Below are 15,763 nucleotides of genomic sequence, written 5' to 3'. Positions count from 1 at the left end.
ATGTGTTATATAAACCTTAAGATTGACGTCTCAAAATAGATAAAAAGGATAATGGATGTTAAGGTACTTACAGGGTTTACGATCTGGCGAATGTTACACGTGTATAAAGTGATCATTTAAACCAGCCAATGAGATTGTCAGCCCTTAAAATGCTAAGACCTTCCGTATTCTCCTTCATCTATGTTGAGATATCAATAAAAAATCTTTATAATAGTATATTTGTTTGGCAACCTACACTATGAGTATACATACGTATGCTGTACATATTCTATGTTCGTAAATATACATATGAGCATTATGATAAATCTTGAATACTCACATCCATCAAGTGTTTATTATGAACTTTGGAAAGTCAAAGTGATAAAGAAGTTAGTTGTCATAAAACTATGTTTATCTGGCATTACGTTTGGTTGTGGTACATAAATTAAAACCTGATTATAATTGTGATTAGCGATGGAGTTCTTTTACATATGGATAAGTAATGATCAGTCTGAAACAATTAAAAATGAAAGTTTAATATGCACATGGTCTCAAAAAAGCCGATTGCAAGAGAAATTATTAATAAGCACTTGTAATATATACATAGCTATGCGCGGTGTTATAAAACTCGAAGACACTTACGTTTTGCGTACCTACATGAAATTATTACTATGTTTTCATTATATCTATCTAAATGACTGACTGGATAGAAACAAATTATACAATTTTTAAAAACTTTTAATTTATGTTTTATCGATAAATATAAAAAAAAACAATATAGATTTTTTTTTTGATAAATATTTGACATTTTTATACAATAATGTGCATGTATACAAGAAAAGAGCGCTTTTTGTAGATAATTCTGTAAAAAAAAAACAGAAATCTTTTTTATCATCCATTATATTATAAAGATACCTAGCTTTAATATTTTTAATTGTTTATCAGAATTAACAGTTTATTAAACATTAATTTAAATATGTTGCTGTGGAATTTATCAACATTTATGAATTTTTAAACAATTAGTGTTTAGATTTTTATCCGTTTTTATTTTTAAATTTTTACGTTTCCTTCTCTGATTCTTTTTATGAAATGTTATTTTCTCACCTTAGTAGAGAAGACTATAATATTTATCGCCTAATTTAGAAGCCTCTCTTTGGTAATATCATTGAATTAAAAAAAAAAACTTAGTAAATACCACTGCTTATAAAAATCTATTGAAATACAAGTTTCGATACATTCTATATCATTATCAAACATACACGGTGTCTGATAATGATGAAGAATGCATCGAAACACGTCTCATATTTAATTTTCATCAAAAGTAGTATTTTTCAAGCAAAAGTATAAATCTAACATGTTCTTATGGAATTACTATGGAATTTCGTTTGTATATTTAAAATATATATTTTTGTCGTATATAAAAAATGGGATTTTTTTTATTGCAACTCAAAAGGGTTTGGTAGCCTTATATTATTGAAATATGCAAAATTATTTTATATGTATATTATAATGTTCACAATAAATTAATAAAAAATCGCATTTTTTTTCTTCTTCATAATTTACATTTGAAAGTTATTTCGATAAAATCATTATCTTAAAAAAATAGTACAAGGTCATTTTCAACAGCAGTAAAACCTTTTTTTCCTTTCGCGATTCGGAAGTACCGTAAGCCAATTGCCACCGTGTACAGCCGGAAGAAAGTTTCAAGGTCATTCAATCAAATAAAACTTTGTTTTATTACTCTTTAGAAATGAGTATATTGAAACAATTTAGGTAAATGGTAAATGTTTACGAAAAGTAGATTATTGTTAGATTTCTCTCGAATGTATGCTCTATGAGTTACTGTGCTTTGTGGTTGAAATTAGACTTGAAGAAAAATCAACTTAAGAAAGTTTATTGTCTAAAGCCGATTGTTTGTTATGCAATCGAACATATATGCAGGAAAACCTTTGAGGGCTCCGACTTATAGAAAGTAAAATAAATGCGTACAAAGGCACACATTTAGGTAACTTTGAATGGTTTACTAATAAAATTAGGTAGGTATATTGAATGTGCGGCAAAACGTTGTATGATAGATGTTCGAATAGCGATATAAGGTTAGAATATTTGGCTACTATGCTGTTGGTCTCGGGCTTGTTTCCCAGGGAGGTTTAAATAAAACAAAAGTTCTTTAACTGAACCTTATCTTCATAATATAAACGATCAAATTATTACTGCATTAATTTCATGTAGTACCCTATGCACGATTGTATGCGGAAAAGAATCAGTAGTAATGAATTACCATGGTCTCATATTTGATTTCTGTGAGTTGATAAAAAAAAATCTGCACCCGATGAAGCATATGAGGGTTTAAAGATTGAATTCGATTCACATGTCCAAACCATCACAACACACCTTTCTTAATTTTATCGATAAAGCTTATCTCAGCCTTATATTGTATCACCATTCGAACATCTATCATGCAACGTTTTACCGCACATTCTTCTGACAGTAGACTGCATTCAGTCTACTTCATCCTTCTTTTACCAACACCATGCTTCACTTCCATACATTAGTAAAAATGGTAGTATCGCAATAAATATTTATTTTAAATTATTATTATCAATTCGAATTCAACAAATTGTCAAATTTATATAAAAAGTACTCAACTAACAGCCCTTACTGCTGCCTTTTTCTATCTTGTACTACCCAAGAGATGATTTGCTTAGGTTACATTCTGTCTAGTGAAGTGTTATTATCGATAATAACTCTTCATTACTTTCAAGTCGTTAAAGTATTAAAAAGGGGACATCTGCTTTAACTGGCGATATAAAATAAAATAGTAAAAAAATAAATAGACCATATTCATGTTAAATAGAAAACAAATAGTTTATAAAAAAAGTATTTTTAATTAAAGACTTAGTTTCACATACGCCATATGAAAATGATGCGGAATGCATTGAAACGCGTATCACAATGGATTTTTTAAAATAGTGGAATTAAAAGATAGATTTGTTTTCAATTGGTCTTGGTGATATATTTTTGACATTAACCTTCCCTATCCTTACTGTCCTACCTGCAGACAAGCCTCGAAATATAGATTCTTTACGTGTTAATCCTTTAAAAACAAAAACAAAAAGTAAAGTTAAAATTAAAAATGGTTAGAAAGTGATTAGAAAGTTGTAGTAACAAAGTGATTTGCTAAATCAATTTAAAAAATATATCGTTATTGACATGAATCGAATGTAATTGAACCTGTGTTTCAATTACAAGATTGAAAATGACTGAAATAAATTTAAACCCATTTTAAGAATCAAATCCGGGACCTCCAGTAAGGAAGCCTAACGTGTTAACCATTACGTTAGGGAGATATACACATTAATGAAACCTTTAATAATATGTCCGCCTCCGTAGTGTAATGGTCAGCACGCTCGGCTACCATTCTGGAGGTCCCGGGTTCGATTCCCAAGGGGGGTAAAATAAATATAAGTGATTTATTCACTGTAATATTTATTCAATACTACCATGGACTGGTACCTGAAGCGGAGGCCTGATCACCTTTCCTTCATGTGTAAACGATCAAGATAACACTGCGTTTATATGACACAGTGCCCTATGCATCATTGGGGTGCGGATGAGGGTTTTATTATTATTTTATTATTTAATAATATTGCGTTATTCGATTTACATTTACACAAATTTCAAAATATTTTCAATATTTTTTTCACAAATTCCGGATATGCTCCACTTTTTTTATATATTTTTATTGATATCTCGACATAAATGAAGATTAATATCTAAATAATCTTTATTTTTTAAAATAAATGACTTTTAATTGCAGCAAATCTATGGTTGTAAGATCTTGCTTTTTAGCAATAAGCTCGCCAATGTACTTATTTATTTTTACGCACACGAAGTTTAAATAAAATAAAATAAAAATCTAGATTTAAAAAAAAAAAAAAGCATCCACTCAAAAAAATTTATTCATAAAAAAACGTTTTTTACAATAAAGTCTCCCTGTATGTAAAATAATTTGGAAATGAATTAAGCTGACATTTTGTGGAGGTTACTGCTAAAAAAATACTTATTTATTTTAACCGTAGATGTCCCTTACGAAGTTAGTTGATCATAATTTATATTATTTATTGATTCGGCATTAACTTTGTGGAATGACATGATTATTTTAATTGAATTAAACACTTGAATAATCCACTGAATCGAGTTTTATTTTTATTTACGACTAGTTTCGAAAACGACAGTTTTAATTTGTACCAGAAGATGAAAACAATTGTCGTTTTCGAAACTAGTCGTAAATAAAAATAAAACTCAATTCAGTGGATTATTCAAGTGTTTAATTTAATTAAAATGATCATAATTTAAGCATAAATATAATATAACTTGGTACCAAATTTATAAATTATTTCTATTTTAAATTTAAGATAAAATTTAAGGATAGGGGTGAGTATTGGGCCAAATTAGACAGATCTCCCCTACACCGATTTGTGAACAAGTTGATTCACGAAAAAAATCTTATGTGAGTTTATGGATGGCACTTGACTTTCAGTTTCAAGGCTTCGCGAATTTCTTTTCTCGTCTGGCCTCATTCCTTTCACGCGGGATATAACGTCTTGATTGATTATTCCAAATTAAGCCGCCTCAACAGCCTTCACAGTCGATTCATTGACGCGCGATGAGTTATGGCGCTGACGGAAATTAGGTGCATGTCCAAAAGTAGTCCACTTTATTGTTAATATATAATAATAGAGCAGTTAATATTGTCACAATGTTACTTTCATTCATATTATAATAATGATTTATTTCTTTTTTATTCTTGGAATTAAAGTTAATTCAGTTTTAAATCAACCGATCAAAATAATTTATTTTACTACTACTACTATCATTTTCTGTAAGGGTAGCCAGAGAGGAAGGAACGCCACACTTGTCTGTCCTGATAGCTTCCTTCTCCTAGCTTCCTTCAGATTGCCGGTCAGACAGGTGCCGTGGCGTAGTTGGGTAGACGCTTGAATGCGAAACTAGTGTCGCGGTTTTGATTCCCGCCAATTGCAAAATCAATTCAAGACAGATTTATTTTAAAGACAATTGGTCTGGGTGATCGTGATGTAGTTTTCACATTTACCATCCCTATTCTTACTATCCTACCTGCAGACAAGCTTCTTAAAAGTATAGGCTTTGCGACTTATTCTTTATTTTTTTTATTCATATATCTAGTCATACATGCCCCCTGGTTATGTAGACATGATCAGATTTTAGGTTCTTATTGATCTGGTCGTGCCAAGTTTTTTTCGTTTCGTTCTCCCGTTCACATTTGCCAAATACATTTTCTTAGTCATTCTCTCGTTATCCATTCACTCCATATATCTATAAAATATAACAGAACTCTTCTTCATCTTTCCTTAGTTCAGCCTTACATTCTTATCCAATATCTTCATTTAAGTTATGTTATACATGGCTTTCCACACATTCGTCTGGGAGAATGATCTGATACGGTGCCCTATACACCACGTGGGTGAAAATAGTATCTAAAGAAGAAAGATTTCAATAAAAAACAACGCAGATTTAGAATAAAACAAGTTTTGTCTTTAATACAAAATGAAGATAAACTATGGTTTAAGTATATACAATATTTCTCGATGAGATTAATAATGGAAATCTATGAGGCGTATTCATTATCCATTGTACTTTGACATTAAACTTTTTTTTCACTTTCATTTATGTACTAAGATTAATAAGCTTAATTATTTTAAGTCAGCTGTGACTCTAGGCGTATTATCGTACACATATTTAATCACGTAGTGCATGCAGATAGACACCCATAGAAATTAGTAGTAAAAATAGTAAAAAATTATATCGTTTCACATTAGTTTGAAAAATGGTAAAAACAATTTACGGTTTTCCTTTACGAGGTATATACTTACGTAATTTTCTATTGAGATAAATTATATTGCATTCGTGAAGTCGTAAAATAAGAACAAAATAAAAAATCCCACTTTTTAAAATTTCGCTTTATTTACAATATTAATGTGGAAGTATTTACACATTAATATTTACCAAATTCAGCATAAAGTTTAAGCTTTATATATTGCCCTTAAATCTTCATCTTTTCTAATTTATTTTTATTTATTTATTCGGGAATTGTACAGCTTACATATAAAAAATGATATAATAAACAATAGTAACATTAAAAATAATAAACATGACATTACATTACAAGAAAAAATAGTTACGTTAAAAAAAAACCAATTAAACAATTCCACATTTATGTTATAAAACTAATTAAAATATATATGGACAAAATTTTTTACGATTTCACTGTTTCTTTTTGTGTCACCCTGTCAGTGGCAGGGGATGACATAGTATCACAAATTAAAATAATTTTAGAAAAATCATAAACCGTATTGTCATTTATAGAGATTTTAATAGATTATAGATTTCTGTAACAATAATGCCAATTTAATGAATAATCCAGATATCATTAGGAAAATTCGATTTTTCTTAATTTTTTCCTCATACAAAATACATGTAAGCGCCATTAAGGTAGTATTTTACGAAAATGATGAGTAAATTATCCGAATAGTTATAATTGTCATTTTAATTTTTTTTACTTATATATCTGAAGAAAAAAAAACAAGAAAAACAGTTTATTTATGCTGGTTTTGAGAACTACGAATGTTCTAATCAACACGAACCAATTTGTATTTGCACTTTTTGATTAGAGCATTAGAAAGTATTAGTCACGTTAATATTAAAAATAATTAAAAAATGGTCTTATGCGGGTGTTTTATTTTTATATTTAAATCCTCATGTAATTGCTTAAAGTCAAAGCTAAATAAATAAGTAATATTTTATCTTACATATTATAAAACAATAACTAAACAATTTATTTTAATTTTATTTAATGTTGATCAGTGGACGGGTTTAAAAATTCAGTCATCAGTCAAATATATAAGTAGAAAAAAAGCGAAAGTTGATTTTTTATGATTTTTTATAGCATGCAGTTCCACCAAGAACTGTTAATATATTTTTTTACTTTTTATTGTTTTTAATAAGAAATACCATTGTTTCAGGAGCGATGTCATGGTGGTGGGCCGTGCTAGTGGCGCTGGGTGCTGCGCCCCTCTGGCCTGCTGCCGCACAGGCGCGACCCCCTGGTAAGTTACTTTTACATGGAGAATATAGAAGTCTGGGTATTTACAGGGCTTGTGATCTATCATAGGGTGGTTAAATGATCACTTGCAAGTGCAACATTAACCGTTAAAATCGTGATTAATAACCACACTACAAAATTTTTGGAACTCCTACATATGATATTTGAAGGTGTTTCAAAAATTTTGTGGTGTGTTTGTATTCCAGAACGGTGAATGATGCACGTATGTGATCACTCAACCAGCCTAAAGCATTTTATAAACCCTGTAAGTGCCTAGACGTTTTTATATTTTTCCATATCTATGATGAGATGCCTATATGTTTCTTTACGATTTGTTGTTTCTTAGCAATAAGCTAGTTAAAGTACATTTATGCTTCATGTTAATATATAAATAAACAGATATTATCAATACTCAAAGTATGTTCAACCAAATCTGATATTGTGTGAAGGAGACGTGTATTTACCAGTGCTTACAGTGTTATTTTGTTATTATTTTATGTTTAAGACTTATTGTTTCTCTATTAGTGTATTCATTAGTGTATTTTTATATAAGATACTGTATATATGTATTATGTTAAAGATATTAGCCGTTTAATAAATAAATAAATAAATCTTTGTTCACGTTCTAAATATTGTGAAAAAAATAACTAATAAAAAAATGAGTTTAGTTAATTTTTGAAATCTTCTGGTCTCCTGGTATGTAAAATAATTCGGGAATAATATTACACACATTTCATAAAGGTCTTTGCTGATAAAACTTACTCAATTAAACCTTTAAATTGTATCGAGAACTAGCATGTGAAAGAAGGTGTCAATTGAAACTAAAACACAACTTCCGAAATTTGAGAGCGGTTGTGATTAAAAATACTTCAAACGATGTGTAATTGTGATTAAAAATACTTCAAACAAGTGTGATTGTGATTAAAAATATTTATTTCAACCATGGATGTCGCCGATAAAGTAACAAGCAGTAGTTTTCAATTGAAGCGTAAATACAACTTCCAAAAATTGGGGTAATGTGGTTATCAATCATGGATAAAATGGTAAATGTTATAAGTGTATAAAGTAATCACTTAAACCTGGACATGACTGAACGTAAGTCCTAGAAATACCCAGACTTCTAAATATTTTCTTCTTAATCTTCTGTAAGATATCAAAGTAGATATTTGTCTTCTTAATTCTCGGTATTTTTTACGCTTAGTTTTTAAATCTAGTTTATAGATCTCATCCGGCCAACATAACATTTGACCACATAAACGCACAGATATAAAAGAAGATTATTTCCGGTTAGTTTGACACCAGGTTCCTAATGCAATCATCTCCCGTGACAGATAAATCAGCTTGCGGTATATGCAGTGGTTAGATTACATTACTGAGACAATGTTTGGGTGGCGTTTAAAAATGTTAATATAGGTTTACACATTGACTAATGATTTAAAACGTAAAAAAATAATAACCGAACGATACAATTACTTCGTACAGGAAATAAAAGCGATTATTAGGCCTTCTTGTATTGTGTACCACGATGGATGAATTTTCTTATTTTGCTCACTCCTTTCAAGAACATCATAAATCAAAAATCGAAAATTTTCAATTGTGCATATTTTCGGAATGCCCATAAAATGTAATACATTCCAGCAAAAGAGGCATATTTTTAACTTAACATTTACCCGCTATAGGGCAAAAAGTGTTGTTTTTTGCATTTTGAAGAAAAGGTATTTTTTAATTATTTTTTTAAATGTACGAAATATATTTTAATTGGAGAAAAAACCTACAGGTTTTACCTAAAAAGATCTGTTGCAAAGTAAAACGTTCAATAACTGGCTTGATATTTATTTTTTATACATTGTATTATATTTTTAAACATTAAAAACGTTCTCCTGAAAAAACAAGTTTTTTTATTTATCACGTTCTTGAAAGGAGTGAGCGATTTGTCCAACCCTGTTAAAGATCATAAGCACAGTTGAATGCAAGACGAGTGTGTGGGAAAACGATGTATGATAAATGTTCTAATGGTGAAATAAGTAAACAATGCAAGGCTGAGACAAATTTCTTCGATAAAATTTAGATACGTATGTTTGGTGTGGATCGAATGAGTGAAAAAAGAATGGTAAAAAAAGAAACAATGCAAATGTAGTTTAAAAATGGAGCAGAAAAAACCTAGGAAAACGTGGCATGATCAGGTATTTTAAATACTTGAAAACGGTCAGGACAAGAGTGGGTGGGTATGTTTGAGAAAATGCATGAATTTGCAAAAACGAAGCAGTATGGCGTTCTATTATTGCTGTCTACCCCTGCGGTGAAGCGGCGTGATAGTTAGTTAAGTATTCATTTATACAGAGTACGCTTTCAACTTGTGTATCAGTTCATTTTGCTTACGGTAACGGATTATATTGTTATACGATAAATAAAAAAGGAAGGTAAACTACATTATTGAGAAGATGTATTGAAATAAGTAGCACAAATATTGTATGAAAACAAATATTACATTTTATAAAAAGGTCAAAACTTCTTTCTTCAGCCGGATCATCACACTTTTAAACCACAATGCTTCTTTTGAGAATAAGTAAAAAGTTCCCAATATTGGGTCGTCCAAGAGTGTTTTTCTAAGGTATATTATAAGTGCCTCAACTTGTTCCGAGGCATCTATTGTTTTTTTTTAACGAAAGAAGGTGGAAGTCTGAGCATTCTTGGGTTTACGATCTGGTATTTGGCTGGCTTAATGCATGTTTGTGCTGCAACCCCTAGTGCATGTTGGTCTTCGGGTCGACCAAAATCGCATATCTTAAACATTTTGTGTAGCTTTAATAGTGTAAATAGTGCTATCTGTGGTAGTGACGGGTAGTATTGTTTGCATGCTGTTGTAGTGATTGCCCTGACGAAAAGACGGTTACGTCTCGAAACCGGTAGATAAAAAATCTCGGTGAGTGGTTATATACTAGTATTACTTACATTTCTGTGATAAAATTTAAACGTAAAAATGACTAACAACAAAGTAAATGCTTTAAATATGTATTAATTATATTGAGAATTTCACATTATACACTTGTATAACGTTCACCATTCTGCCCATTATTGAACATGTATATTGCATTAATTTTTGCAAGACGTATAAATGCACTGTTATTGGATTCCTTACGTATGATGGATTGGGAATTTGAGCTTAATAACTTCACTTTTTACGCTGGTTACGCTTTCTTCAAATGGTAGAGCATAAACTCTGTCTACTACGGTATAAATCAATGCATAATACAGCTCCAGAATGTCTAAAAAAGCTGTGCATTCCAGACTAACTAGGTTATAGAATTCTCACGTTTTAAACAGCGACAACAAAAGCCACGGGTAAAATGATCTTACACCTAGCAACCAGCGCACTAAATTTGCAAGCGTGCTTTGGCCGTTGTGAACCCGATTGCATTAACTCTCTTCTACCAGCAGTTAGAAACAATGAAAGTAAAATGTTGATGATGCTTAACAAGTCGTTTGGAATTTTTTTCTCCAAAACTAGATCGCATCAAAACGCCTTAGGTAGTATTTCACAAAAAAGCGCAATATTCTCTAACCCTTATCCGCACCCCATGGTGCATAGGGCACTTCATCGTATAAAAACAGTGTTATCAATACCAGAAGGAAAGGTGATCAACCTACCGCTTCAGGTACCAGTCCAGGGTCATATTATAATAAATATTTGGCAGGAAAATCACTGACATTTATTTTTATCTTCTTGGGAATCGAACACGGGACCTCCAGCATGGTAGCCTAATACGCTAACCACTTAACTATGGAGGCGGAAATACAAAAAAAAAACAAATTCAGAAAAATAGCGCTGTATGAATTATGTAAAATTGTTATTAATTTATTGCAGTGCTCTGTGAATAGCTTAAAAAATACGTTTGAACTTCATGAAACACATTAGCATTGCAAGGCGATTCGCCACCGCCTTTTTTGCACTGAAACATGACCGAGCTTTTTATAAATTATGTTTAATGACGATAATTTGTATTATATCGCCTATGATTGATGGATTTCTTCTAAACTGGGTTATGTGACTGCACAGCGATGAGGCATTGACGTATTGTGGTAATATTATGCCTACCAGTTATGCGAATCTAAGAATAAGTACAGTACGTACTTAAATTCGTTATTAGTTGAACTATTTTTAATATAAGGATCTAGCGGTTCGTGGTTTTTAGTAGACGAATATATAAACTAACTAACTAACTAACCATCACGCCGCTTCCCCGCAGGGGTAGGCAGAGAGAATAGAACGCCACACCACTCTGTCTTTGCAAACATTCTTCGCCTCTTCCACGTTCATGCATCTCCTCATACATAATCGCCGATTGTTACGACTCCTAACCTGACCACTTTCAAGTATTTGGCATACCTGATCATGCCATGTTTTTCTCGGTTTTCCTCTGCTCTTTTTTCCACTTACATTCGCCTCGTAAATTTGTTTTACCGTTCTTTCCTCACTCATTCGTTCTACATGTCCAAACCATCTCAACACACCTTTCTTAAATATATATATATATATATATATATATATATATATATATATATATATATATATATATATATATATAGTTTATCAACATATATTTTATTTACCTTATACAGAAGAATAAACTATGCATTTGCTATGGAAATTTAATTTGGGAATTTTGATTTACTAATAATTAAAAATACTAGTCTAAAAAATAAAACATCATGTATTTAGTGGCGTGCACAGAGTTTTTAATAAAGGTAGCCAGTAGGAAAAACAGTGTTTTTTTATTAAACTTATCTGTTATAATTTGTAGTTATTTTAATCATTAATTTAATATTATTGTTGTTATCAAAGTTATTCATATATTTCCATTCCATTAGGGTAGTAGACACTGATTATGTGCTTATATTAAATGCACGCCATACATACTTACTTTTAACATTTTATGTGTAGTATTTTTACCTAAAAAACTTAAACTTTAAACTTAGTTTAAACTAGCGTTTTCTTATGTTATCTAAAACGAACTCTTAAAACAATAATATTACATTTAATATACATTAATTGCTAAATTGAATTTTCATCGACTTTCACATAGAAGATGGAGTGTATACCACTTCCTTCTTCAAATACCTTCCAAGTATCGGAAGACAGCGAATTCGCATTGCTGACATCATTATTATGAAATCATTGACATCATTACGTTTCAAAATTAATTATTTTCCCAAAACCAACAGTTACCGAATTAGAAACTCATTTACGACCGCAAATTCGCAACGCGCCAGTTAGCGAACCCAATGTAACACATTTTGTATTTCTTAACCCATATTCAGAGGCAAACCACAGAATTTATATCGGTCATAAAGAAAATAGTACTCTGTCGCTTGATATTCGTGTTAGTTTATTGGAAAACGTGCGAAATGGGTTAAGAGCATTTTCAGTTTTTATACGAAAAATTAATATCTAAAGTATTGTTCGATCTAAAGCGACTTTGAGATGAATAATGTGCATTTTTAATACACGCCATAGCGCCGATGAAAAATCGGATAACAGAAAAGTTAATAAACACGTAAATTTCTACTTTGTCCGCCTCCAAAGTGTAATGATTAGCATGTTTCGCTACCGTGCTGAAGGTCCCTGGTTTGATTCTCAGAGGGGGTGGTGAAATAAATATTAGTAATTTTACACTGTAATATTTACATATTTAATATTCCCCTGGACTGGTCACAAACGTAAGGGTGATCACCTTGCCTTCATGTAAGTAACAATCAAAACAACACTGCAGCACCCAATGCACCATTGGATGCTGATAAGGATTAGAAGAAGAAAGTTTCACTATGAAAAGAAGCAATGATATAGCATTTAAATTTTTAAAAATAAATCACTGGTATGCATTTAAATTTTTAAAAATAAATCACTGGACCACTTTTGAGTTGGGTAATTAATATGAACACAAAAGTGGTCCTTGAACAATGGTGTTTACATTCAAAGTGAAAACTCGAAAGTTGTATTATACAAGTGTTATATTTTAATATTTAAATCATCATGTTATTCTACATAGTTAATGTTAAATCAATAAATAATACTGTAGAACTCCCTCTCCAAGCACAGAAGGTACATATTGAAAAGTTCTAATTTCTTTGTTTCGAAATTATAAATGCTGCAAAGATCTTTATATTACCTACCGATGCGGATAAGAGGATGTCTGTTAAAGCCGAATATTGTTTTTATTAAGATAATAAACGGTACATCACAAGCCCTGTGAGGTTTTCATAAGTTTATTACAAATACAAATTTTTTGACACTATGACGATTACTATTTTTTTTTATTTATTTGAAAAAGAGTCGTAAGTCTCTTTAGTGGAGAGAATAGCGTAACTAATTTTAGTATTGTGAAAAATAGAAATGTCTAGCTAATGAATTAAATTTTATATATTTTTTGTAACTTTAATAAATATATGTTTTTATATAAACGAGACACTTGGATTGTTTAAATTCAATAATATGCGGTACTTCATAGTTTTGGTCACAAACCTAAACTTTAAAATCTACATGGTGTCTATACACAATGAAAAAAACGGACTTCAAAGGAAATATTCCATAGTATCTGGAATCGTTTAACAATATTGTTCTATTTATTATTTCATAAACAGTGTTTAATTATTAAAATATAATATAAAATATTGTAGATGTATCTCTGTGTAAATCAAAATTACATAAAAAATTATGTGCAAAATTTCAAACAGATTTAAAAAAAATAATTCAAGTCCGGTGTTTTTTTTTAAACAGGAACTACGTTTTAAATAATAAGTAATCATTTCTTAGATATGTTTTCCAACAGTTTTTAGGAAATCCTGTGTGAATGATTTTTTTGCAACATCATGAGGTCATGTAGTGGTCTCATTTTCAAAGATTCAATGCAATTTAATACGCCGAGTAGAAAAAGCAACAGCATGGTCAGCTTAAACACCTTAAAACTTTCTTACGGGAAGTATTTATACTAAACTTATTGTTTTATATTGTTTAAAAATATTTCTTTGTTTATTGTTGAACGTTCGTATTGTTTCCTAGGTTGCTATGAACAATAGGTCTGATAATGACGTTTGGAAGATGTCGTGAGTGACGTCAAGAATTTGTTACAAAATCTCGATTATGCGAATTGCATCACAATGTCAAATTGTATTGTCCCGTATTAAAACAGCCTCGAAATTAAACATATTTTTTGAAAGACAAAATTGCGTAATGCGTATTGTTGAAATATGTTACATATTATGTTACCAAATAATAAATCGTGAAAATATTTCATGTGACATTGGATCGTTGAAAAAATCTTATTTTTATTTGTATGAAAAGTTTGATGTTTCCAAAGCCGGCAGAATTTTCCTTTTAAATATCTTTTCATTCAATAACTGTATGCAATAAAGTGTAGTTTTAACTTTGGATACTTTAGCGAGGTTCAATACCTTATATCGCTCACTCCTTTCAAGTACGTCATAAATCAAAAAACTTGATTTTTCAGTAGAACGTTTTTAAAGTCAAAAAATATAATACAATGTAATAAAAATAAATATCAAGCCACTTATTGAAGTTTTCACCGTGCAACAGATCTTTTTAGGTAAAACCTGAAGGTTTTTTCTCCATTTGAAAAATATTTAGTATATTTAAAAAAATAATTAAACAATACCTTTTCTTCAAAATGCGAAAAGAACACTTTCTGCCCTGTAGCGGGTAAATACTTATTATACGTTAAAAATATGCCTCTTTTGCTGGGATATGGTACATATTTAGGCATTCCGAAAACATGCACAACTCAAAATTGTCGATTTTTGATTTATGACGTTCTTAAAAGGAGTGAGCGATACGTAATAAATGAAGCACGGATTACTGTTCTATTAAAGTGAAAAATTTTATGTGGCTTGAGAAATTTATTTATTGTAAAAATGTTGCATTGTTAAAAACATATTGAAAAGTCCATAAAAATTCATTCAAGTATTTTTTTAATGTTTATTCAAACATTGAATGGATCGTTTAAATAAGAAATTCTGTTAACGATTATGATTTTGTGGAAATTATTACTGGAAAAACCTGAAAATTTTATTTATACCTAAACTTTCAAGTTTAATGAATCCTGATGTGAAAATATAAAGCAATCATTAAGTTTAAGTTGGTTTAATATGATAATGACTGAGTCGTAACAATTATTAGTCTTAGGCATTTTTAAACCGTAAAAAAGCTTTTATTTATGATTCTTATTTTCTGCATAATAATTACTTATATCACAGTAGACGTCATAAAATAACATTCTTTCACTTTTGAATATTTTATATATTATAGCATATCTCGAAGCCATTAAAATTTTACTTGATATTCTTTGAAAATATCGTAAAATAACAAAAGAGATTTTAAGTCTTCCGGTTTGCAAAATAATTTATTCGCAGATTCCCAAATCTGATGATTGCTTAAAAGCTGTTCCTTTTATCATGAAAAAGATTTGCGTTGAGTTTGATAACATATTGGCGTTTTTTATAATATATGTACTATACTTTCTTTCAACTTGAATATTGTTACGTTTAAATTATGTAAGACTTTAAAGTTTTATTTGAAAGCACTTAAAATACAGTAATGCTATAAAACGTTCCAACACGTTATAATGG

General features: G+C 30.1%; 1 protein-coding gene across 1 annotated transcript in view; it reads left to right on the top strand.

Annotated features, from left to right (window-relative positions):
* The window catches only part of LOC148306766 (serine proteinase stubble-like), a 178,174-nt gene that overhangs the window by 84,282 nt on the left and 78,129 nt on the right, over positions 1-15,763 (top strand). Inside the window, exon 2 of the mRNA XM_088264385.1 lies at positions 7,044-7,127. Coding sequence (XP_088120511.1) covers positions 7,044-7,127 — 84 coding nt within the window. The remainder of the gene's footprint in view (positions 1-7,043; positions 7,128-15,763) is intronic.

This window comes from Brachycentrus maculatus, unplaced genomic scaffold (assembly GCF_059751285.1).
Source record: "Brachycentrus maculatus isolate JH-2025_06_01 unplaced genomic scaffold, ASM5975128v1 h1tg000226l, whole genome shotgun sequence".
NCBI lineage: Eukaryota > Metazoa > Arthropoda > Insecta > Trichoptera > Brachycentridae > Brachycentrus > Brachycentrus maculatus.
This window is presented reverse-complemented; position numbering and strand designations above follow the sequence as displayed.